This window comes from Buceros rhinoceros, unplaced genomic scaffold, assembly GCF_000710305.1.
Source record: "Buceros rhinoceros silvestris isolate BGI_N320 unplaced genomic scaffold, ASM71030v1 scaffold153, whole genome shotgun sequence".
NCBI classification, from domain to species: Eukaryota; Metazoa; Chordata; class Aves; order Bucerotiformes; family Bucerotidae; genus Buceros; species Buceros rhinoceros.
Window position 1 is genome coordinate 44556 of NW_010402788.1, and position 26140 is coordinate 70695.

The 26140-nt window shown below is 41.1% G+C and overlaps 1 protein-coding gene across 1 annotated transcript in view; it reads right to left on the reverse strand.

Annotated features, from left to right (window-relative positions):
* Nucleotides 1–26140, reverse strand: part of FGGY (FGGY carbohydrate kinase domain containing) — a gene marked incomplete at its 5' end in the record, with an annotated part of 85361 nt that overhangs the window by 44234 nt on the left and 14987 nt on the right. The window contains 2 exons of the mRNA XM_010132728.1: nt 218–325; nt 22998–23101. Coding sequence (XP_010131030.1) covers nt 218–325; nt 22998–23101 — 212 coding nt within the window. The remainder of the gene's footprint in view (nt 1–217; nt 326–22997; nt 23102–26140) is intronic.

Consider the following 26140-nt stretch of genomic DNA (forward strand, 5'->3'; position numbering starts at 1 on the left):
CCATATATAATCACCTATCAGTATGCAAATGAACAGCTTGTAAGAGATGTAACAATCAGCTAAGAGTTAATTGCTTTCAGCAGCATGGTATCTCCTATGACCTTACACAGGTGTTTCAGGCAGAGCTCTGCCTGAATTGACAGTGAAGCTATTCTGGATGACAGCAGTAACGGCAGACCTCCTATCTCGGGGTCTGTCTGTGTGTCCAAACACTTACCAGTTTCCCTGTAGCACTTTGACCTCCCTCATTCAACCACAATCCAGGCACCATTGCAGAGAAATAAGGTCCCCAAACACCAGGCACAAAAATGGGTGTTTCACTGACCTGGAAAAGCAAGAGAAAGCTCTAGTGAATCAAATTACTTGTCAAAGTAGGTACCTCACGGTTAACGTTTGGCAGAGTTCAATAATGAAAATGATTCCTGCTCCTCCACCGGAGTTACCAGTGTGAGTGGAGATGCACAGGCAAGAGGTTGACTCTCAGGAGAACGTGGAGAAATATGTCCCCCATTTGCATCATTTTTAGACAACACGACCTGCTGCAGCTACTGACTGCACAACCGCCCCCACTCACTCCCAGTTCCAGAACAACTGGGTTTGCCCATGCAGAAAATAAGAAATTTCAGGAACAGAAGCTGCACTTTACAGGGAAGGAGGAACTGCTTCATTTCTCCAGAAAAAAAACCCCACTTAGAATGAGCGCTCTGTTTGACTGTCATGTGGAAACAAAGCCAAAGTAATTGGTAGCCTGTGTTTACAGAGCACTCATCCTGTGTGTTTTCAGAATCCTGCTGACAGAGGACAGGGAGGTGCCCTGAGATCTGCCATCAGCTCCTGAGGTGTGTGGTGGAACCCCAGGCTCCAGTGCTCTCACAGTGCTGTCAGGGAGTTAGGTGCCTCGGGTGGAAGCTGCAAACCTGGGCTGGGCTGGGCTGGGGAAAAAGGGAATTACTTGTGTTAGCCAACAGGAAACATTTGCCTGGGCAACCATTACCTTCTGCCCCTTACCTAGGCTCAGCTCTACACAAACCACTCCTTCCTTCACACCTGTGAACCCTTCCATCAAGGCAGGTATCTGCCAGAAACTGAACAGGACTGTACTCTACTGCAAATATACCACCCACATATGCAGTGATATCCTGCTCCTGTGCAATATTTTAGTGGTTAGACTACTCAGGATGTGGGAGACACTAGTTCATTTCCTTTCTCTGCTTCAGAAGATGCAAATTAGCAGTTTGTAAGGGTGGAGGGCATTTTCCTTCCTCTGACAAAGCTGTTACACTTTCAATAGACCAGAGAGACTTCCTAGATTTTCCTTCCGGTTCCGAAAGCAAGCCTGAGGAGTCTGCTGTCTAGTCAAGCAAGTAGAGTACAGCACACAGCAGGTAATGGGGCAGTGGAATGGGTCCTAGTATTTGCTACAAAGACTAGTTCTGTATTCTGCACTGACCAGACACATAAAACTCTTGCACCAGGTGGTGGAGAAGATAGGTCATCCACCTCCTTGCAGGCTACTTGCTTCTCCTGGAAGCATGGTCCATGTTTTCTCTTCCAGGACCAACAGAGATACATGTCTTAGAGGTTTCTATAAATATATTCAAGGTATACGCAGTCATGTTTTCACAGGGGAAGCAGAATGGCGGTGCAGTCCTACACCACCGCATGATGCATGAAAGCACTTCCCACTAGTCCATGCTAATGGAATGGGTAAATCTGCAACTGCTGTTCTCTAGAAGGTGGGAAGTGCTCCAAGAGAAGGAAACGAGAGAATTCGCTAACAAAATAAGTCTATATGTTTGCGATGCTGGAACTGCAGAAAAGAGAGGTCTTAGTCAACAGGAAAATGGGGGTTTTTTGTATTTAGAACTTGCTCTTCATTAGCAAATTCTAGATCAATTGAAAGATGCTGAAAGTTTGCTACTGATTTTAGTAAGGCCCAAACTTAATCTCAAAATAGTTTTGAGAAGGAGTAATTAAAAATTCAGGCCTGTTCCTGTTAAATTTCATGCATGTTCTCCGTATATTTGAACAGGCCAAACTTTAAAGACAGTATTTGCTAGCAACTAGGGAATACACTCCAAGATGCAGTTTACTGGCATTTGCACATCACACATGTTTAGTAAATGCACCAGCAGGGACACTTCTGCACAAACAATAGTCTGCTCAAGCCATAAACTTACACTACAGCTGATTCTTGTCACGAAGTTAAGTAGGAAACCAGAATAACAAAACCTGGTTTCTCAAAATACATCACTGCATTGTCAAGCAATCGTGATTTCTCTTAAGAACACATCTAACAAACACGAGAATCTTGCTCGGTTCTCCCTGATCAGCTCCACCATGCTGACTGACTTTCACTAGAGATGTATGCGTGCACGTGTGTCTGTATGTCTGCGTAAGATTTTGGCTGACTAAACCCATTAAAGAGCAAGAATAGCTGCACTGAATTTAAAAAGGCATTTATGACTCCAAGTAGATGAAGCTACGTCAGAAACATTGCAAAGACATTTGGTTTTGTTTTGTTTTCTCTTAAAACTACAAATTAATACAGCTTTGAGTTTTCAACACCTCCATGGGACAAGCCATCTTTTACAATTTCAATAACAAAATGAAGTGCAGCAGAAAGCAATTCCTAAAATAACCTGATTTTTAGACTAATTCCACATCACTGATCTTCCTGAGAACATAGTGTAAGGTCAAAATTCCCAGTCAGTATCTGCTCTGAACTAACGATGGAAGCATGCTGAGAACCCAAACATCCCGTCTCATTCCCATCCTCTGGCTGCAGACACGACGTGTGTCTCTACAGGTGGGAAGGAATGTTTAGCACAGAAGTTTCTGGGGTTTTGAAGTCTCATCTCAAAATATTTCTGATGCGGGAAACTTGGCAGTCCTCTGTACTCTACTGTGATTTCTGAAGGAAGACTCTAGCTACACCAGATGTATCAAGCTTAAAATCCAACTGCTCTGTAGCCTGAAGAAACCAATTAGTCTGAGGATATTAAAGGCACAAAGATGCTTTGTGAAATCAGGGGAAGTTCTGAACATCAAGGAGAACAATACAGTATAAAATAAAGGAATAAATAAACCCCTTCTTTTATCATTAGTCCACAATTTACCAAATTGCCCTGCATGTCTGATAACACTAAAAGGTTTGGATTGATTAAAAGACCAAACTCTGCCTGCAGCCAGGAGTTCTGGCCCAGTGTTTCGGACACCCACAGGAATTTGCCAGGACAGGGTATTTCCGTGCTGGATCTTCTCAAGTTACGCCAAGACTTTCCTATCATCTTACTACTGAAGCACCATTTGTACGCATTCCAGCAAACTTTCAACACATAAACCGCGCAAGCAAGGGCATTGGGTATCGCCACACTGATGAATATAGCCAGTGGGAATCTAGGTTATGACTTTTCTCTGCTGTGGGAACTTTTAACCGGAATAAAGAGCACTGGCTATCACGCTGGGCTTTACTGACACTGCATACGGAATCATCAGATTTCCTATTTCCTCCTCCACTTAAAGAGTTTAATTCACATTTTGCAGACGCTGGGTTTTGATGCACACGGAAAGTGACAGAGTTGGGAAATAACATAGTGCCCAAAAGAGACACACCATCTCTGAGAAGCAACAGGGTGAACTTTCCTCTGTAGATACATGCATAAGAAATAGCACATGGCTTCCATTTCCTCTCCTTGAAATATCTGGATGATGGTGAAGTTTTTCAAGCCATGCAGCAGCTGGCATTTGTATTTTCATAACAAAAAGCCTGGATTCTGTTTGAGCATACATACCACCCAATCCCATCAAAACATGTGACCAGATGTAAGCATAAGGTTGGGGAAAAAGTGCAAAGTTTGCCGCAGAACCCGATTTGCCAGACTCAGAGCTATCTTTGTGACAGTAATATCATGTTCCTTTCGAAGATTTCTATTGCCTTCAGACATTCTTATGATGATGTAGGAGGATCAATGTGGTGTCATTATTTTTTTCCTTTAATGAGCTTAAGAATATCCTTAATTTTTTTAGTAGAAAAACAACATCTGTTTTAGATTTATGGCAATTGATTTTTATTTTTAAAGCAAATAAGAGATGTCATCCTTCTTTGAAAGTTAAAACACGAATTCAAAAGGACCCTTAATTTTTCTGCCTTCTATTTAACTTAAATTCATCTGTGACACATTCATATTTTGAGGCATTATAACGTTTATTATTTTTTACATAAAGTGAAACTGAAACACAGAGAGGATATCCTCTGCTAGATGTTAGAATGATTTCTGCACACCATTATTGCAGCAGGGAGCTGAAGAAGGGAGATGAGAAGAATCTGAACCTATTCATGCTTTGAGTCAAGCAGCACCTATAAATATTTCAGTGGAACATATTCACACGGAGATTATTGCCCTGGTCTGTGATGACACTTACACAAGTGTTATACTCGGATAAGCGACTCCACCTCACAGTTACTCTGACTGTGAGTATGGAGAAGAATCCTTTTGTGCAGGAAAATGCCTCCTTTCCAAATCCCCCCAATGCACACATTCCTACTTGCTCAGCCCGTCATTTCAGATGAGATGAGCATTACACAGCTCCAAGATTCCTACTCATTTCTGCTCAAGGGAAAAAGAGTTCAACACCTTCTGAAAGGGCAAAGAAGAAGGAAAAAGTTCTGTCTGGAAGGATTTAACCTCAGTGTGTGCTTTATGAAAGATCACACTAATATGTTAAGATATGTAAACATTATAGAGCAATCAGAAACAAATGAAATGATGAATTCAGTTTAACAATCTTCAGCTGTGGTCCAACTGCCAGAAGGCACTTTTTGTTATGAATAGATCATTTGGATGAGTTACAGACCAGATTTCAGCCCTGGTGTGTGCTAGGAAAATCAATGTCAAACTATCTAAGATCAGAAGGTATCAGCAGTACATCTGGCAGCCCACAGAAATGAAAAATGTCTTTAAAATACATAATGCTATATAGAACTAAGCTAAAGTATGAAAGGACCTGCTTAATTGGCACTAATATGAGACCTGTAATGTATTTTAATTCAATTTATCCCTTCCCATTTGCCTCTCCCTCTAAAACAAAAGCAGGCAAAAAATTCCACCTCTATTGTAAAACCCTATGTGGAGAAAAGCACTACTTACCACTTACAGACCAAGGTACAACTCATCTAAGTGAATCAGAGGAGCCGGTGCCGTTAATCCAAACCAAGTCCAGCTTTCGGGACTGTCATTTGGTACAAGGAGTGGAACAGAACACAGACCTTCACAGACCAGGATCACCTAGGCATACAGCCATCCCATAAAATGAGCAAGTCCCAGGGCGAGATTTGTTTAACTTAGCTTTGTTTTGCTAGACTAGCCATAATGATCAGGCACATGCTTGTGTTTCCTCCTCAGTTTTATGTAAATGTTATGGCAATCAGAGACAAGATAAAATAAAACATGCCACGCTGGTGTGAGCAGTTTTATGGAAGCATGAATTTCTCCAGAATTTCCTTCCTTAGCTGATACCATCTGCTGTTGGTGTAGACTTTCACAAATCCCTTACAATAACACTATTGGAGAATTTGGCTGTTACCTGAAAAGTCAATCTTTATGTCAAGGTATACTGCTATATATACACCTTCTTCTTCATTTTCTTCTTTTTCATTTTTTGCTTGCTAATACCAGGCATCTGATATCTGGCAGCATTCTAGCATCACTGTTGGATTCTCTCTTTACTTGCCATATGCCTTGGAGAAAGAAAATACAATTTCTGTGGAACTATTCTTGACTTCCACTCACTTACATGAAAGCAAAATTAAGGCTTCATTCTACTGTCACAACTTCTTCAGAGCAACCATTTGCTAATGACAAGCTAAGTCAGAAAAATTTGTTTGAAAATTACTTCACTTACTAGCTTCTACAGCCAGAAATTCAGAATAACGGCTGCTTTTGCTAGGCCAAGCAGGTATGAAGAAAGATGTAAGATATTAATGGAGAGTAGGGAGAGACACGAGGAAAAGCACCCTATCAGTCACCAAGTAATAAATGCCCTTTACAGTTCTGGACTTTGATCACTGACAAGTCAAATACTTTCATTAACTTCTCTGCTGACTTTCAACTTTCAAAGTTTCTGACCGACTGTGGACTGAGACTACTGACATGGATTCAATTCAGGGGGTTTACATTGAGGCATAAAATCCTATATTAAGAAAACCGTATCATTTTGCTTCTGCTGACAGATGGGTCTTATATCGCTATTCGACTAAAACTCTGACAAAGAATGAAAGAGATTCATAAAAAAAGGAGAGGATTCAAAGGGAAACCCAAGAATGTTTCATTTCAAGGTTTCTGGTTCAAACGTAGGTCATAGCAATAGCTACTGAATGTGTGATTTAATAACAGCACTTTCTGGTGGCATATATATTAACTGGGAGGAGTTGGGGCATGCGACTGCATTTTCAGTGAACAGACGCCTGCTCTAAAGCTGCATCTCAAGCACTAAAGGTATTTAAAACTAAGCTTCCCCGTAACTCTGGAGGCAATTCTCTCAGTTAAGCCTATGGTGAGTACAGTCAACTCCTTAAAATATATTTATTCCTAGCAGTAATTATATATTAAACACATAGCAGCTCTCAAGCTTTAGCCTGATGTAAAACATATTTAAGAAAATAAAGTTTTGGAACACAAGAAATGTACTTTAGAACACAAAGGAAATTAAAATGCATTAATATTCCAATTCCTATAGGTCATATACCCCCAGTAATTTATTTGATTATATTTTAGGCTTATACCCCCTGGCCATCATCAGTTTGCTATGTAGCAGCATAGCTTGTGGTGGCAAATCACGTAGCTCTCTTTCACATGATAGGTTGTCATCCCTGGGCCATCCACAGTGACAGAATGGCCCTGCAGTGATGTTAAGACTAGGCCACAAAAATTGTTGCATACCGCTAACTTTATCCCACTGGAAGCACAGATGTTACCTGAGTGACAACAACATAGACACAGAACATGGACTTCAGGTTTCTGACTGACCGCATCCGTCCATCGATGATTTTGGCAATCTGTCTACATGCAGTTGAAGAATTTTGGCTTATGTGATGAAACCACTTTCACAAATGCTTTGCTGAATATGTGCTCCAACATTTGTTGCCGAGGCTATGTCACAGGTTTCCCAAGCCCAGAAGCCTGGGAAGTTACTGAACCTTAGAGACACCCATTTAGTTACCAGAATGAATCAAAGTAAAACAAAATTGTCCAACTATGTCTATCATCGAGGTTGTGCAAAAATATTCAAAGACATCAGGCAATATTTTTGCAGTATAAGATGCTGCAAGGTCAGATTTCTGACTGCAGAGCCAGGCACAGTTGAGAGACAGACAGAAAGGTGGATATAATTGAAAACGGGAAAAGTCATGCAAAAGAATCGAAGGGTTCTGGGCACTGTCCAGAGCATAAACTTATGGCCAGAGAGTGGACTGTGGTAGGAAAGTTGAAACAGAAACATGTATTCAGTATTGTTTTTTTCCCAAGTTGGTTTCTTTCATGTTGGCTGTCGTAAAGACATGTTTTTATGTCACCTGTGTCCCCTCACTGCCTTTATCCCAAGGGAGGTAAGTGTAAAGGGCGACTGCTCACAGCACTGGCGCTCTGACAGAGGCGTATATGCCTATTTGAGTTCTCCAGACCTGAGAGGTCTCCGAGGAGAGTTTACACCTAGAAAATGTAATTCAGAGGCTAAGAGAGGACAATGACACTGCTTATTTACACCCCACGATAGCACTAAGGCCACAGGTCCAGCACATTTCAGTCCAGCAGCTCAGCGAGGTTCCACTGGCAGCAGACCCACAAAGGGCTGTATGACAACATAAGAACAAGGACATTTGGATTTTGCTGCTCATTCTGCACTTGGTAATATCACAAACTCCTATGAGAAAAATCAAACCAATCACAACCACAACAATAGCCTTAAGTAAAAATTACCAGAATTAGAAACATACAGAGAGCGTGCAGCAAAACGCAGCCTGGGATCTCAAATTTCTGATGAGGATTTGGAGCTCATATTCCAGTTCATTCCCCACTTTAATTATTTTCAAGACAGAACTTTCAGTACCACCTAAAACTATGAGACATAGATGAACTGTTAAAGACTACTGTTATCTCTTATTCCAAAGTGCAACTTTTAGCAGAAGAGCAGCAAAATGTGGATGACGCGCATGCAAACCATTTAATATTTTCTTCATTTTCCATAAAACATTAACTCATCCAATACCAAACAAGGTATGTGATTAATGCCCAGTAAAGAAACCACACTCCCAGGGCAACTTGACTGCCTCATCTCTAAAAATACTTCAGGTGAGTTATGCCACAGGGCTATATACTGCACAACCTAGGTTTACATCTAAGAATTAATTAGAGGAAAACTTCACTGAGATTATTAAGCATTTCCACTGTGAGACTTTTACTCAAAGTTCAATAAGGAAAGGTGTTTGAAAATTTTTTAAATCTTATGGTTTTTAATGAAAGAAGATGTTGAATCACAATAATGTTAGTTATTCAACTTGCATTTCACTTGTATTTGTGGATATAAAGAGAAATTCGTCTGGACCAGAACTTGGGAGCCAAAGTATAAACCTTGTAGAAACCAGCACATTAACCATCAATTTCCATGGAGATCTGTTGGTTTTTTACTGTCTGAAGATCTAGGCTAACACTTGTATTTAAACACTTACATAAGTACTCTGATTTTCAAAAAAGCCAAAGACCCACATTTCCCATTGATTTCTGGCTCAGGAACTTAGAACATGAAGCCGTCTGTTTAGGAATTAATTGAAATGTGGATGTGGGCACCTACCCTGAGGAAGTATGTTGGCCCCTGTTTCTTTAATGTCTCTTATTAAGAATGCTGGCAAATGTTCATACAGGTGAGAGACACCTCTTCAAATGGGGGACAAAAGATGCTTAGATACAGAAGAAGAAAGAAACTGCCTGCTTCTGCATGTTCACGTTCATCTCCTAAGTGTAGGGAGCAAGAGAGTTCTTGAAGACAACTCCTGCAGTCAGCACTTTGTCTCTGAGAATACCACGCTGGCTCCCTAGGCACGCTTCAGAAACTGAGAACTAAATGTGCCTTTACTACACATGCTCCTCACCAAGGGAGATGACCACACACCCACACATCTACTGCTTTAAAGCTAATCCACCAGCAGAAACTGTAAGGCAGCGTTTGGGGCTTCCCCCTTCACCCAGAAGATCCTGGTTCTTAAAACAGTTAAACACATACATTAAAATGTTGCATAAAAGTGACGACAACAGAAAAATCACATTGAGAAAAAAAACCTCACGTGTTTTACCCTGTATTTGATTTTACCTTTTCAAATGCAATAGACCAGACTCTTGTCAAGAGCAGGGAACACGAGAGGTCACAGGCTGCACTTGCACAAGCAGCTTTTCTGGAAGTCTGCCACCAGAAGCCAGTCTGAAGTTGCATTTCTGAGGAAACCTTCTGACAACGGATGATATGGGTCTTCACTAACTCACTGTACTCGTTAACAGAGCAAGAGACCCCTCTACATGGTGGGCCAGTTTTTAGATAGCAGCTAGGTCCCACCTCTTCATCTGAGCTGACTGTGGGTATTTTAGGCTTCTTTTCAATATGCTGCATCAGTTTTCAGCCAATGGTATGTATGGTATTAGTACATCTTAGGGTACAGCCACATGAATAAATTATTATGGGCAAATCTAGGAGGTCAGTTGCCCAGCAAAACCATGTCTACTCATCATCTTTCTGTGGTGTATCGTGTGACAGATCCCAGGGACCTCGCACATTCCACAGGAAACCAGGGCCAGGAGTGCTACTGCAGAGTTGCTGACATCGTGCAAATACACACTAGAGATTACTCAGCTAATTTCTTCATCTGCCTGTACTCTTATTACTTGGTCATACAAAGGGATTTAAAAACAGAACTCTCTTTCTTTTTTAAATATTGATTATATGGAAGAAGCTTGCAGTGGTAACAGCCTTCAAATATTAACCAGCAAAGCTAGACAACTGAGATTTGTTTTCAATAGAATAATATTTTGCACATTATAAAATCCTGCCATTTTCATGAGAGGAAAATACAGTGCAAGACTGGTACCTACGTCTCCTGCTGCAACCTTCTGAATTCCTCTCTTTGCACTCAAAACTCCAAATCCAAAAGCAGAATATAAAACCAGGGGAAAATGAAAATTATATTGGAAGCAAAATGCTTCTTCATTTTGTTTGCCTTACTATTACAGATATTTTTAAATGGTGAAATGTTAATAAAGTGTCACTTCTCTGTCAAAAACTGTGTTTTCATAAATCTCCTCTTCAGCCAGGAAAAGATGTTAGTAAAAATGAGAGTCAGAGAGACAGAGAGAAGAGAATTTCAAGCATGATTAAATCAAATACGGTGAGTATATATTTTATTTTCACCATATATTGCCTACCTCATCAGGGCAAGGAAACTCAGCTGAGACAGGGTCAGGTTTGGCTCACTCCATTCAGGGCTGCATTAAACCTTCCCCGTTAATCTTCTTCCCACAAGGACAGAACAAAACCAGAGTGGGTGCTCCAGTTCAGAAATGGTACTGAAATACAAACTATATATGATACTTGGCCACTGACCTCTCACAAGGCTGCCAGCAGGGTCCTTGTAGCTGCTTCCCATTCAAACAGATCTTCTCCAGGCTGTACACATAGAGCCTGTTCCTCCACATTCTGTTTGATAAAAGCGTAAGACACAGCCTACAACCTACATTCTCATGATCTTTCTCTATGCCATAATAAAGGAGTTGCAAGAAGGATTAGAGATATCAAAAACACTGACCCACTGTTGAGAAGCAGATGATGCACCATGGAAAAAAGGTGCAAGGAAGTGTTAGGCAATGCGATGCATCTCTCAGCCACCTGGTTTTATCTTTACCTAGGAACACTCTGGTTACAGAAGCTGAGAGGGCCTTGTCTGAACTATATGTTCTTCAAGTCATGGTTCAGTTGTTTGCTGAAGTTAGCCTAATGTTTGCAAAAGGTGGGAGCTGTAATAGGGCATGAGTGTTTGGAAGTCAGCCACTTAAAAGCACAAGCTAGAAGAGGAGCATGGATTAACGGTACCCTGATACATTATCAGGAGCGTTAAGTAATCACCTTACCATGCTACCTGTAGCCTTGTTGTGAGAAAAACAATTAGACAAGGGAAATATAAAAATCAGTGTTCTGGAAGAGACACACAAACTCCTCAGCCTTCTATGAGATCCACAGAGAGCTGCCAGCAATCTCCTGACCATTGAGTGATGACTTCACTAACCCACTGTGAGGAGCAGACTCTTGTGTTTTCATTCATGTGGATAATCCACCCATGAAGCACTAACAATCTCTGAGTCATACAGATGAATCAGGGTCACTAACCTCATGCGTGACAGAAGATAACAGCAGCTTGGGGTTAGGTAGCTCTACCAGCTTGGAAGTTTGGTCCTGAGACTCCTGTTCTAAACACTGTTTAGGTAAAACCAAAACCAATGAAGAAAATCCAAGCCATAAGATCCTTCCTTCAAATTGAGCAACAGGCAAAAAGACCAAGATGGGAGAAAGCAATGGGCTGGGGAGGCTGTTTGTAATCCAAGAGATGAACTTCTAAAAAGGTATCATAAACAAAAAGGTGTTAGAGGAATAGATGTAATTGTTTTCTTTGTAGAAGAACAATGTAAATAGAAGAGTTTTATGAGGAATTGTCACATGGTTGAGACACTGAACCCAAAAACTGAGAATCGTCCCCAGAGAGTGGCTGGAGCAAGTGGATCAAACAGCTTCTGTATCAGTACAAGGAGATACCAGGAGGGTCTAGAGAGTAGTTTCAGATTAACAGTTAGGTCATTGAGTCATATGTGAGATAGGTCTCCAGGAGATCACAAGGGAGCAGAGAGAGATCTAAGCACGGCATCCATCTCTAGAACTGTCCCTGGGTTTGCTCTCGCCAGACGCAGTGAAACAATACTGGTGTCCTCAACAGAGAATTTGCACCTCTGTAAGTTTTAGTTCCTTGGGTGTGAGGTTAATCTTCTGTGTTTATTCCAGGAAGCAAACTTGGAGGTAAGCCTGGGACAACTTGAGCGTTTCAGCTCTGGAAGAAGTTAAATAGGGGTAATCATTCCAGACTCATTCAACGTCCACCATTTCCAGCTGCCTAAAACTGCAAATGGCTTATCAGGACCCTGACAACTGTTCAGCTTTGAAACAAAACTGTTAAACTAGATGAATTTTGACTGTTCCAAGCGTGAATGTTTGCATACATTTACTTCTGCCTTTTATCAGTATCCATTAACACTACACATATTTTATGTTTCTGCTTCGGAAAGTATATACACACAGTAGCACATCATCCTTTTCTTTGTATTTCCAAAGATCAAGGTTTCTTACCTTGGCAAAAAATTATATTGCTAAAAAAAGACCTTTAGTCTGTTAAATTGTTTTCAAGATCCTAAATGGAAAAAAAAGCCCACATTTGTGATGGATGCAGAAGGTTTTTGCTAAGCGCTTAAGCACCAGCAGTTCTGCACTGATTTATTTTATTGTCTTACTCAGTGAAATGTCTGGATACAGATTAACGGAGGGTTTTTTGGTTGGTTTTTTTTTTTTTTTTTTTTTTTTTTTTTTTTTTTTTTTTTTTTTTTTTTTTTTTTTTTTTTGCTCATATTTACTGTGTCGCCTTCCTTGAAATGGGAACTACAAGTATTTTGATAAATGTACTGAAAGGTTGTCTGGTTACACCACAGCTTCTACTTGTGTCCTCTGCTGAAATGGCCCCTTCTAAAGCCATGCTGCTCCCTGACTCACAGCAGTTACTCCTGTGCCTCTCGTAACTATAGCTCATGGGGGATACAGGGCCTCCAAGCAGCTAGAACAATTTATACCACCCATTTATTTTTACTCCTCTTTCAGTGATAGATACTCTCTGTCACAAAACGCCAGTTTAAGTGAAGATTATAAATCTTCCAGCACAGACAGCTAACTGCTGGCTCTTTTAAATATGCACTTCATAACACTATGTTTTGCCACTACAGTAAATTAAACTCCTGAAAGCTCAGCCCTTCAACTTCAGCTGTGGTTCCTAAACAAACATGCCTCAGATACCACTTGCAGCACTATCTAATTTAGGAGACTGGTGAGACCTCATCCCAGCCTGAAAGGTTAGGAAGTGTGCCCATCGAACAGCTGTGTCACAGCTACTGGTGGATGCTGCACCTCACTCACCAGATACAAAACCAGCTCCACCTCCAAATGATACTTACGAAAAGCCCACTAAGCCTCCCAGCCAGACTGTGTAGCCAAGGCAGGCCCAACTCATTGTTATCAGATGTTGACAGTCCTGAAGGACTTGGTGCTTAGTAGCTGATGTGACAGAAATTCAAGGTAAGGGCGGGAAAGAAATCTCAGATGTGGCATTTAAACTGGGAACTCACGGGGTTTTGCATGTAGGTATTATTCCTAACCTTACTATTTATGGTGGAGAATTATTCTTCAAAACCTCAACGGGAAATACCAAGAAAAACAAAATCTTTTCCAAAAAGTGTGGTGTATTTATCTACTCTGGATGCTCTTCCCATGTACATTAAGGCTTTTCTTATTTATTGCAAAATACAGTTCATTTAAAAAATTTATTTTACGTTTCCACCATTAGGTAAGTATTCCTTCTATGTCGCAAAGGCCACTACCAACAATAGTCTCGTGGTTGCAGGTAAAACAAAACTTCTTCTGCAGTACCCCCAAGTTACTGGAAGCAGATTTACATTATAAGGGATATGCTATCACACACTATTTTAAACATATTTTTAAACATTTGAATAACTAAATGGGTAAATCCTGAGAACCTTACTTGGTGTTTATTCTGCCCTTACTTACTGAGACAAACTCCCAAGGACAGAGTAAACACTGAGAGAGGACCTCAGGCCTTCACCCACAGTTATAAACAATGAACTCAGCATAAACTGTGATTCCCGGCTGACGCTGGGGGAAAAGCTGCAGCTAATGCTTCTCCTTATTTTGCTTCCAGAGTGATTATATCAGAAGAGACTTACTTTCTCCATAATAAAACTTGCCCCATCTAAGACCTTCCCCATCCACAGCTGGAGCAGCAACAGGAGACTTAGATGAAGAACTACTGATTCATGAAAGGCTGAATAAAATTGGAAATGGGGAAAAAGAGCCTTAGGAAGAGCCCTACTGCCCAAATACTGATGAAATTTGCCTGACTGGGGGAATTATTGCTGTTAAGAAAAGTATCTGCACCGCCGTGGACTGTGGAGTCCTTAATGTGCAGCACTCACGTACCACACCTTTCATGAGAACGACCTCTGTCTGCACAGCTTCATTTTCACGCTCATACTGTAAGCGGGTAAAACTAAGGCAAGACAACAATCTGACAGAATCAGCAACTGAACAAAACCTTTGCGATTTTGACCCCAAATTCCACACTACTAATTGCACATATGGCTAATTCAAAATTTTAAAACTAACAGCAAACTCTTAAGTTGGTTTTTATCCAATTGTTGTATTCCCTTGAAAATGCTCTTTCATTGTTTCAGGGCACAGAACAACCTAACTGATGACCAAGGACAGCCCTTATCGTAACTCATTTCACTTGTATTTTACCTTTTCTTTTACAGTACAGTTAAGTTCTTGTAAGAAAGGGAGCCCTAAAAGGAGTCCTTTTTGTTCACCATGAGATCTGGACACACAGAATCAACAGCCTGTTTAATAAATTCATGCCTACTCACAAAAACAAGATAAACAAGAGATCTAGGAAGGCCATTTGTTATACATAAATATGCTTGTGATCTGAAAGAAATCCCCCAACCAGCTTTCCTTGGAACAGAACAGTCCAGGAAGACACTCAGGTTTGCTCAAAACCGTGGGCTTCAGGCTTATACATTCTCTGGGGTCTAGAGAGGAGCAATCAGAATTGGTTAGTTTGCAGTGTTGATGACAGTGCTGTACCTGTCAAATGTGGTATCATCACTCTGAGGAATATAGAAAGGGAAAGACAAAAATCTTCTGTAACAATGAAGGGCTGATGCTGTTGCTGCTGGACTTTTGTGAACAAAACCGAGAGTAATGAAAAATGAAGAACAAATCTAAATTAAGTTGCTTTGTCCTGTCCCCTACAACAGGGTGATGCTCTGCTAGCTGACCATCAGTGAAGGAAGACAATTTTATAACTTTCCAAGCTACAGAATCCACAACATAACCTCCTTCCTACAACAGAAGAAATAAAATCCCCCAAACCCTATTAAAATGTAAGACTGTTATAGTTTGGAAATAGAGGTACAAGGTGCTGGCTTCTAGGGCTAGACCGACTAACAGGTCAGCCCACAGTGCTTGAAGTAGAGAGGCCCAAGTTAGGCAGCCCGACACTTCTCGCAGCCAGGCCAGATAAATCTTACTAGTGTCAACATAAATGCGTAAGAGGCAAAGTCTCTCTTGTTCACTCTTACTAAGGTAAAACAGGGGAAAAGGAGTGAGGAATAGGAGAGAAAGTGCCTCGGTCTCCCACCTACTAAAACTGGAGTAACAGTTCCTACTCTCTTACTCCATTCATGCACTGCTGCAAAGAACCCCAGGACCACCAAAGAGAAGCCAGGGCAGAAAGGCTTAGTGTTATAAATCCAGCACCCCACTACACGGCTCTGTGTCACGCAGGACAGTCTGCAGCTAGCCGCAGGATGGAAATCACGGCGTCTGCTGGAACCCTCAAAGCAGGTGTTTTCACTGATGCCAGTGCAGCTTCTCCAGAATACCAGCACTCGTATTGCCTCCAAGCAGAGCATTTTTCAAAACGTTCGCTCTGTCCACATCTATTCTTTGAGTCTTTGAACTTCAATGATCTGTTCACAAAGGGGAAGGGGAGTTGACTGCACTGTTTGCTGTTACTAAGCATCATCTAGGTCATATTGCTTTCGGCTGCACTCCCCTGAAAAGGCTGCTTACCAGCAAAGCAATGGGGTGCGAAGCTGCGATGTCTCTGACAAGCATACACCAAATAGGAACGTCCCAGTCTCCCAGCCACCAAGGCATACCTTGAGCTTTGAATTATGTCAGGCCAGGAACAAAGGAATTTTGCTCATAACAGAAACTTTTAATAACTCACTTACTGAGAAAGCCTCCCTTTCATCTCTGCCAAGCTTTAGGAAAGGCTGGGAGGCGAGCAGAAATAAACATTATACAGACTCACCACTGCTGGCTTTAAAGTAAACTCTCCAACTTCCTATTTACATTTCAAGATCTTAAGCTTTGTGGTTTACTAGGTCTGCAAGTAAGTGCTTTGGCTTTTGGAGGCTGCCTGCACATGATCTCCCACCACTACTGAAGTCTTCCTAGCTTTTATTAATATAATAAGGAGGTCAGAAAAGCAACCATCTTTTATATATCCTGCTAGCAGAAATATTTGACTTCTCGCCTTTTAAAAACCAAACAAAGCAAGTGAAGCATACAGTGTCAAATTAATGCCAGCAAAGGGGATATTATATTTTATTACAGTTTTGTTTGTTTCTTTTTCAAATCAAGGATGCTGGATCACGGAATGAGACAGTCTCATTAATAAAGGGTGTGGAGGACTTCTTTGAGAGACAAGGAGGCAGCAATTTTATACTTATATAACCCTTCTAATACCATTGGCTGAAAAGGCACCTAAATCGGCTCTGTGACCTTTTCTTCAGAAGGCTAAACCTGTGTACACCAAGGACAGGCAACCTGTAACAACAGCCGTGAAGTAAATGTGGTTTTCATTTCATGCTACCCTCCCTGGATGTAAAACGTCTTCATTAGCTGGGAAGTCAGCACCATGACTGCTGCCAAATGCAATATATAAGCCAGAAGAACTGAACTGAATGAGGACAGAGCAAGGGAGAAGTTCCTGAGATACTAATTTATTTCTCTCCATTTGAGCTCTGTCACTCATGCAGAACAGGCCTTAGAGAAGAGCGGAATATTAGGAAAGCAGGAGGGCAGGCGCTTATCAATGCCATGAAGCTCTCACAAAACATTTCAAAACTTGTCTAGGCTGCCCTAGCTTCAATGGGTTTGCTTTTGTTTTTATTTTCTCCCTGCTGCATTCCTCCCCCCTCTCCTCACTCGCCTCACCCTCCCAAACCCAGCCCCTTTCCCCTGGTCAGGAGAAGGACAAATTGCTGCCTTTGCTAAGCCCTGGGTCACAGCCAGCTGGCACTCAGACACTGTGCCCTGGGCTTCTGGCCCTGTCCCCTCGGAGACTGCACGTTTCACGTCAGGGATGCGTGTGCAGCAGTGACTGAAGTGTGTGAGGCTGAAGTGCTGCACGCAGTCCCCCACCTCACGCTCCAGAAACACATTGCTCAGTGCCATCCCGCTGGATTAAATATAGCTGGCAAAGCAAGCTCCAGCCTATTTAAGCCTGCAAGCTTTCCCCTATCACAGATGATTCTGAGCAGCTGAGGAGTCCCTGTGTAGTAATTTCTCCAAAGTCTGCTGCTTTAACAACGTGGCATGTTCTGAAGAGGAGACTGGTGTATCAGAGCCAAAATATACTGAATCCACTTGCTGGTCTGGCTCCCACCGAGATTACAGAGATCAGGCTCTGAGAACACTTTGAGCCAGCATGTCTCTGCAGTCTCCACTCCAGGATGTACTGCAAAGGACACGTACTGTGCATGCTTTGGGGGTGGAAACGTGCTTTACACTCTATTTGTGTGAACAAAGCTGGCAGCTTGGACGGATATTGTGGAGCAAAGAAGCTCTATTGTGTTTGCCAGTCATCACGAGAATCAAATGAACAAATTTAGAATAAGCAAATTAGGCTGAAGTTCCTTTAGCAGAAAACAGGCTAAGACTAGTCAGGCTTGGTAAAAGTGAGGATGGGATATTCTTCCTGAAATAATCCATAGTAAACACTGGGATAGACAAATGATCTGCCCTGTTCGCTTTTCATGTAACTGCTCAAGCTTTGTCTTTTACATCATGTAGTAAATCTGAAAAGATAGATAGAAGATAAATTATTTGTGCCTCTCTAATTTAAAAAATGACTAAATTATAAGCTTCAAACCACATACACATTATAACCCAGGGAAAAAAAGAATTGCAGACCAAGCCAGGTGACTCAGTTCACAACGACAAGAGTCAATGCAGTAACAAAAGCAGAAGCAAAGGAAGAGACTCCATCTAAACCTGAAATGATTCTCTGACAATCACAAAAAAGAAGTTTTGAGTATAGAGAGCTAATAAAGAAGAAGGAGTGACTGAAGGAGCACACAGACCACATCACCAAGTGAAGCCTCAAAAAATATTACACTCTGGATAGGAAGGAACACAAACCTTGTATATTTAGGACTCAAAATGTCAGCAAATTCAGACACACACACCACCCCCCCCCATGCCCCCACCTCAGTATGCTGAAATCCAGCCAAACTATGTTCCCATTAGAAGCTGCCCTGGCTACTTCCTTCAGCTGTGAATCCAAAAAGGTGTTAGAGCAAGAATGACAAATATTTTCATAATGGAACAACTGTTCTGAGACAAGTGCAAAGCAGAACACTGATCTCTAAGTGAGCCCAAATCACCACAAAATAGGCAGAAATAGTGGTTATACACACTTTATGAACAGGGCTATTTAATTCAATATGCATAAAGAGCAGATAGCCGGTGCACGTACAAGGTAAGCGAGGACTCCATACTGCAGACAGCGAAAGAGAAGATGGGGTGTTGCAAACGAAGACCCCTGCTCTCTCTCACAAAGGCCTTCAACATTTCTGTATCTTGCAGCTCTGCATGCACATCGTCCTGTCCTCCACAGAAGCCCCAGTCTGGGGGAAGAGGCACTAGGCCCTAGTGTCTCCATAACGATCAGCACTCTCAATTTTCCCACTCCAGAGCTATCCTTTATTTCTGCTCACCATTTTAAACTACTTTGTGTTCCTTTCACAACCTTTAACTACTAAAACCCAGTCCCAGTCTGCTTCCAGTCTGTTAGATGTCACGTAAGTTTACTCAAACCTGCAGTCCCTTTGACAAAAGCCTTACAGTCTACTGAAATGTTTTACTTTGAGGAAAAAAAAGAAGTTTTACTATGCGAATTTAGCATCCCCAGATGAGTGCTATGCTGATAGTAGGTATGGGAAACTGCCCGGTATCTCTACCAGAAGGAAGCAGCAGAACTGCCAGATCAGTTGCAACTGATGTTGTACCAGGAAATTCCTGTGCACGAGTACCCTGTCACACTGCTCGTTCAGTGTTACTGTTCAGCTGTTTGCTAACTGGCATCTGAGAGTTAACTCAGTTCTTGGTGGTTTTACACATCCGCAAAAGGGCAAGTACGCGGGTGGTCAGGACAGGGACGAGAGAACACAGCTATCTGTACCTGAAACTCCTCCGATCACATGAGGTTTTCAGAAGAAAACAAAGGATTTTTGAAACCTTTAAAATATCCCATAAACCCCCTAAGACTCTGGCAGGACGACAGGCTTTTAGGGAAACCAATTACCTTATTCCCAGAAATTAGAGCATGCCTGCTCAACCCATGCAAACTACTAGTTAGGAATAACATGCAAGCTCCTATTTCAATGCCTCAAACCTGCTGCTGTGAAAAAATACGTATTCTGTGTAGTTGCCATGGCTACACCAGGAAAGTCTCCTAAAAGTTCCAAAACTAACTGTAGGTGCCAGAGCTTAGAGACCCCGTCTACAAAGGACGATGGCACGTAGCAGCCCACTCACATAAGTCAGGCCCTGAGTATCAGTCACTTGAAAGGAATACCTATGCTGCAGAGCTAGATCAAAGCTGCAGCAAATGAATCCCAGCCCTAAACTAGGGGATGATCCTTCACAAGCAAAAGGACAGCTTATCTGCCATTCCAAACGCGAATTCTGCTGATGACTTGTGCTAGAGCAAAGGAGGCAGAGGACAATCATGTAAAATGAATAACTGTCCAAAAACATGCAGAAAACCATCTTTTCTTTTTCCTCATGGGTAATGGATGAGCCCTGAGGTGGCAGTGACTTGCAGCAACTACCAGCTCAGACTTGGACTTGGATCAGTAACCTAATTACAACATGCTTTTTGCTGCTTTCATGAGCTATTCAAGTATCTCAACAGAAACCCAAAGTGCTGATTGCCCCAAACTGGCAGGGGTTAATTCCAACAGCGTATCCTCACTTAAAGTTGGTAGTTCTACCACAAATTAAACCATTACAGCCATCAGTAAAATTAGGTTCCACATTTGTACTTTCTAAAATATCAAAGGCACGATTAGCAAAGTCTTTTGTTCCAGATCTCTAGAGTCCTTGAGGTAATGAAAACTGGGCCATGGAGTAGTTTCTGTTAAAGTTTAAAGCTGTGTTCAAGCAATACCTGCTTCTCTGACTCATGGAGTATTTGGTCTAGAGAACGGAAAGACTGTACCAATACACATACTCCAACAATAGCACCCCTGCCCTCACCAAATAAAGGAGGAAGGGGTTGGGGGGAGAAAGGATAGCAGATGATTTTGAACAGTTTCCTCTTACGGTGCCTTGAAAGAAATCCAACCGTACTTTCACCCTGCTTTCTGTTTTCTGAATTTCTCCTGACAGTTGGCTCTTTCGTTTGCCAGAACCACAACAAAGGACGGCCTTGAGTTTCCACACAGGCCATTTTCTCTCTCTCTCTCGTCTCTGATCATCTCACAAAGGTATTATTGTTGCTGGCTCACTGGGGCTCGGTGCACCTGAAGCAGATCAAAGGCACTTTTTAATGCCCGCCTGACCACACAGGTCTCTCTCCCACTGCATTAAATTAAACTCGATGATTAATCTTTGTAGCCCTGAGGGTCCCTTGGTGCACACAGAGAAAGAAAATATATATTTCTATCAAAACACAGGTATAATATACTTTCATTTTATAGCTCTAATTAAAAAAAGGAACAGCTAATTTCAGCCAAATGCAGCTGCATATAGGACTCATTAAAATACAAATACAACCACTCTGTGTGCTCTACACTCAGTCTAGGCAGGTAATAGATAAAAGAACAGTAAACCAAAGTTCTTTCACAGATTAAATCCAGAGAAGTTTAGAATTCACTTATTGTCTGCTGGCTAGAGATTGTTCTACCTCTGAACAGATGAGTGAAGGCAGGCAGTTAAGGAAATTATTATAAAATGCTGAGTAGTTACATTTAAATAAAAATCTACTTAAATCTAGCCAAAAACTGCACTCTATTCCTGAGTTTGCATTAAAGTGATTAAGAACCTTAAGATGGTGTGCAGTCTGTGTATGACTTTGGGGGTGCTTTAACGAGAGAAGAGAACATCGATTAACATCTGCATGGACTTTAACATGTCACTTGTGTTACATTTAACGGAGCCTCATCTCTCATGGCCGTGGAGTACGCACACAAAAAGTGCCGTGCAAGTGTTTATGCTGCTAAGCCATGCTCTACTTTGGGAAGCAAAACAAACCATGGTTGTGAACTGGGCCTATGTTAGAACTTACCAATACACATATACTAAAAATTAATAAATATCCACGACACATGTCCTCCTCCAGGGTTGGTTATACTAAAGGAATAAGCCTGAGCCAGCTGGCCCATTCCCAGCTGCTCAACATTGCCCTTAGACCTTTTGGGGAAACTGTCTGCAAGCTCCTCAGCTCATTTTGGTCCAGTATTATGTCTCTATTAACCCAGCTCATTTCAATGATTTTAACTAACTCAGCTCAATTAAACAGGTTACAAAGAGTTCACACAAAGAGCTTCTTCTGAAAGGTCAGAAACCTCCATAAAAAAAACCCCTGGAAATAATAAAAGTAGCGGCAGGTTCAAAGGGTGACTTCTTCCCCCAGAGCTGGTACTTGCGGGGCACCCTCCCTGCCCTGAGATAGGCAGAGACACCGACCTGTTTTTCAGAGACAGAGTAAGCAAAGAGTGGTGGAATTTGCGGTTTGAAACTCTTGTTTAGGAAGGAACCCAAATATATTTCACTTGGTCTGCAGGATTTCAGCCTTTGTGAAATGCTCTGCTTCACAGTACCGGGATTATTCACATCTTTAAATTCAATCATGTGCTAAAACGCTTTGCTGAACTACAATCCATGTGACCAGATCACCATTTATTCATGCTCAAGATCACCCTGTATTCATATCGTTACTATGAAGTCAACTCAACTTACTGTTGAGCCTGATGGTTTATTACCAGTTTTCTATTTTTTTTTCTCTACTGGAGTTGTCTCCCTGAAGCATGTGAGTCCTCTCTAACACCTCTAGCATTCTCATTGCCATTTGTTCATTTTGAAAAAAAACGAGTTATAATCAGTCTAAATTTAAGACCGAAATGAGTTTTAAATAAAAAATGTGGCAGAAAAGGGTACTTATCTAAATGGAATGCTTTCAGACTCATACATTTTAAAAAGGTATAAATTTCAAAAGCAGACACTAAATTTTAATTGCAATCTTAGAAAAAGCTTCTGTATTAATTCACCAAGAAAAATTAGTGAAGTGAAAATTGCTTATTGGGGTTTTTCTTTCTTTTTAGTCATGATACATATCATAATTCTATACATCATGGCAACTTTCAGAGGTAGAAGGATTTATATTGATTAAGTGAGGAGGTGGGGGAGAAGGGCTGTGACTGAAGACATGCACTCCTTCTCCAGAGACACTATTCTGTAACACATTAGTGACAGGCTTGTCACGGATAACTCAAACTCAGAGTCTTTGGCTCAGATTTCAGGCTGCTCTTTAAGCCACTCTAGCATTGTGGGTTTTACTTTCCATGTAATTTTTCAGTATTGATTTCTACTACTATTAAAGTTCTTGCTTCATAGCAAATGCACGGTGATATATAATTAATATCCAAAGGTAAAGATAGAGTGACCAGAAAAATTTCAAGGAAAAGGAAGAGGGTGAGAAGGACAAAGTTCATTCTTCCCTTCAAAAACGTTAGTCAGTATATTCTTTACAAATTAGGACCACACATACAACTTACCCCCATGTGGCATGAAGATGTTCCACAGATCATAGCAAGTCGGGATGTAATTGGCTGGTTCTCACATGGCAGGTTATGTCCTTTCACATCTCCTCCAATTACTCCTATTAAAATAAAATTAAAATTCTATTTTAAAGAAGAGCAGGCCAACCCTCAGAAAACACAGCTTTTCCACACACAAGTAATGGTTGAGTATCCCACACCATCGCCACAAATAAAAATAAAAGTCTATTTAGTCAACAAATGTTATTTTATCAAATCATATTTAATTATATTTTTATTCCAGATACATGAGGACACAAGATGATTTCTTCTATGTTCATGTTTATCATCATAATTATTAAATGTTATTTTGACTATAGCTGGCCTTTATTCTTTTAGGTAGCACACTGCCCCGCTGCGAAAGGCAGCACAGTAGGCTGCAGACATGTTTATTTGATCACAGTTTATCATGCATATACTGGTTGATGTCTTTTGTCAGGGGATGAGTTGGAGAAAGAGGTAACTTGGCAGGAGACGGGAAGGCTGTCAGTTTTGTTGACTTGACTGCTGCTGCTGTTCTGTCCATGTCAGACAGAACCATCTATAGTTGAGAGATTACTCCTTCCCTTAGAGGAACTGTGCTTGGCTCTGAGGAGCTTCTGAGTGCAGGACAGGACAGGATGGAGGACAAACTCAGCAAGCACTCAGCCTGCAGCAGAAACACATACCCAGGAAACAACAGAGAGGAGCCAGGAGCTTGCTTACAGAGTGGGGCAGACCTACAGCCAAGCTTCAGCACACATCACACCCTGCCTAACCCACTCAAGGGCAGGCTGAAATGGAAACCCTGCCCTCTCCTCCTCCTCCTCTCCTGGGCTGCATTCTTGCATCGCATTGTGCTGCACCCAGCAAAACACAGCAACCCAACAAGCAATATTCTTTTGTTTGTCTTTTTTTTTTCTTCAGCATTACTGCTCAACTGGCAAATTGGTCACCAAAGTGCACAATGCAGGTGCAGATGTGATGCACAGTCTGGTGACCAGTTTGCCAATCTTGCCTGCAAAAAAAACAGTGTCTTTCTCGTCACTGTAGAAGGAACTTGCTGGACATTGTGTGTTACTGCTGGTTAGTATGTGACATTTCTTTAACAGCTTCTTGTTTATGTCACCACTGCAAGATTCTGTTATTACAATGGTCTGTTGGGGTTTGTCTTATTGTGGTTGCCATGGTTATCATGGTATTATCATCATTGGAAGTCACTTAAATAACAAAACACTGTACAGTCTTTAAAAAAGTCCATCCTTATGCCCCTGTATCCTCGCTGGCTTGTAACTATGTAGTAGCATGACTGTCAAAAGCAGAGTATGTTTGTAAGGAATAAAAGAAAGTTGAAAGTATGGCTACTACCTCTTAAGCTTTATTTTGCGCTGCTCAAACACAGACATGCATGAGTTCGCATTAAGAATTTTGGATAGGGTTGGCTAAAAGGCAATTTCCTGTACTAGGCAACGCTGTAATAGAATTTCTGAAAGGATTTAAAAATATTGTTCTCACTTCAGAGGGAACAAATCAATTAAACTGAATTGTCAGCATATGTTGCAAATGTATTTTCATAAACAATAGAGAATTGAAGAGCCTCATGTTTCAAGATGGACCGCAGCAGTGAGCACCATCAGTACCTTTTCAAAACAAAAGTTTTCTATTGACTAGAAGAGTTATTTCAAATATTTTCACACCCTAATTAACTGTTTCAAGTATTTCTTCTCTTATTTTCTTTTCTTCTGTGCCTCTTTTTTCATTATTAAAAGATTTATATGCTTTACTGGATTGCCATCCTTATACCTTTTAATCAGAGCACAGCTTCACTTCCTAGTTCTATTATCTGTGTTCTCTTTTTGCTTTTCTGCTTTTCCTTCAGGATTTTCAGCTTTGTGTTCTACACACTGTTGGTTAAACTAGACTTGAAAAAGATTAAGGTTCTTGTTATTAACAGCCAGGGATGAAGAAGAGATATTTGCTGTCTGAGATGCAGCCACTGTTTATTCCCTTTACATACATCTGCACTCCCCAGCTCTCCTTATGCTATCCAAACCTTTTCCTTTTTACTGCCTTTTCTACTAGTTTCCTTACTTAAGCACTACCCCTCCCAGATTCAAAAAGGATGAGTTCTCTCTTAAATCTTCATCTTTTCCAAAACCTGACTCAGTTACCGTGTGACTAGCAGGCAGGTTCTCCCGCTGCGGTACTGACTCTTCCCTCTGTAATGCCTCTCTCCCTCCCACCTATACGTTATGATTCTTTCCTCCTGGCAATGATTTCAGTAGTTTGCTAGTGTCTGTGGTGCCATCTGGGAAAACATGTTCTGATAAACAGGACTAGCGTAAGCAGACTGTCTCTATCCACCAAAGTTTTACTCTGTTGGATGCCAGTAGCTATGTATTTCTAATGGTAGAGTTTCTTTATGGAAGACTATAGCAAATGAACAGCTCTCTATTCTTCTTTAAATTCAATTAATTGATTTCAGCACATGAAATTTACTGAGCAACCTTTCTGTGCTTTGAATCCAGTACTCACATAAGGATGCCAATTAAACGAGGACCCTCCACTGTCATTTTCATGTGCTCTGTGACAATCCAGTTTTTCAGCAAGTTCATTATTTCAGGTCAGCTTATTATTGCATCCTTTTGAGGGACACAAAACTGCCAGGGCATTTAGTTTTAAACACATTCTTATTCAATTATGATACCAATTAACACAAACAGATTTTTAAGTAAGTCACGATAGTAGGGACACATCACATCTACAGCTATGACACTAAAACTCAGTGTTCCTTTCTGATCTGCATTTAATCCTCCTGAGGTAATAAAAAAAGCAATTCTACGTGTTTCTGATGAGCTTAAATAATCAGAAGCATAGGAAATAGATTTAAACATTTTTAAAGTTCCAGGTCCAGAAGAACAGATGAGATTCAAAACACCTCAAAATACTTGAAACAAAACCTGGTACTTAGTAGCTAAAAATATTTCATTTAGATCTGGAGAGAAATACTCTGATGAGCACTAGATTTCCACAGAACAGTACTATTTGAAGAACACCGAAACTTTCTGAGGTAAGACTTTTTTTCTAAACTATCAAACTCAAAAAACCTCAATTTCCTGCTG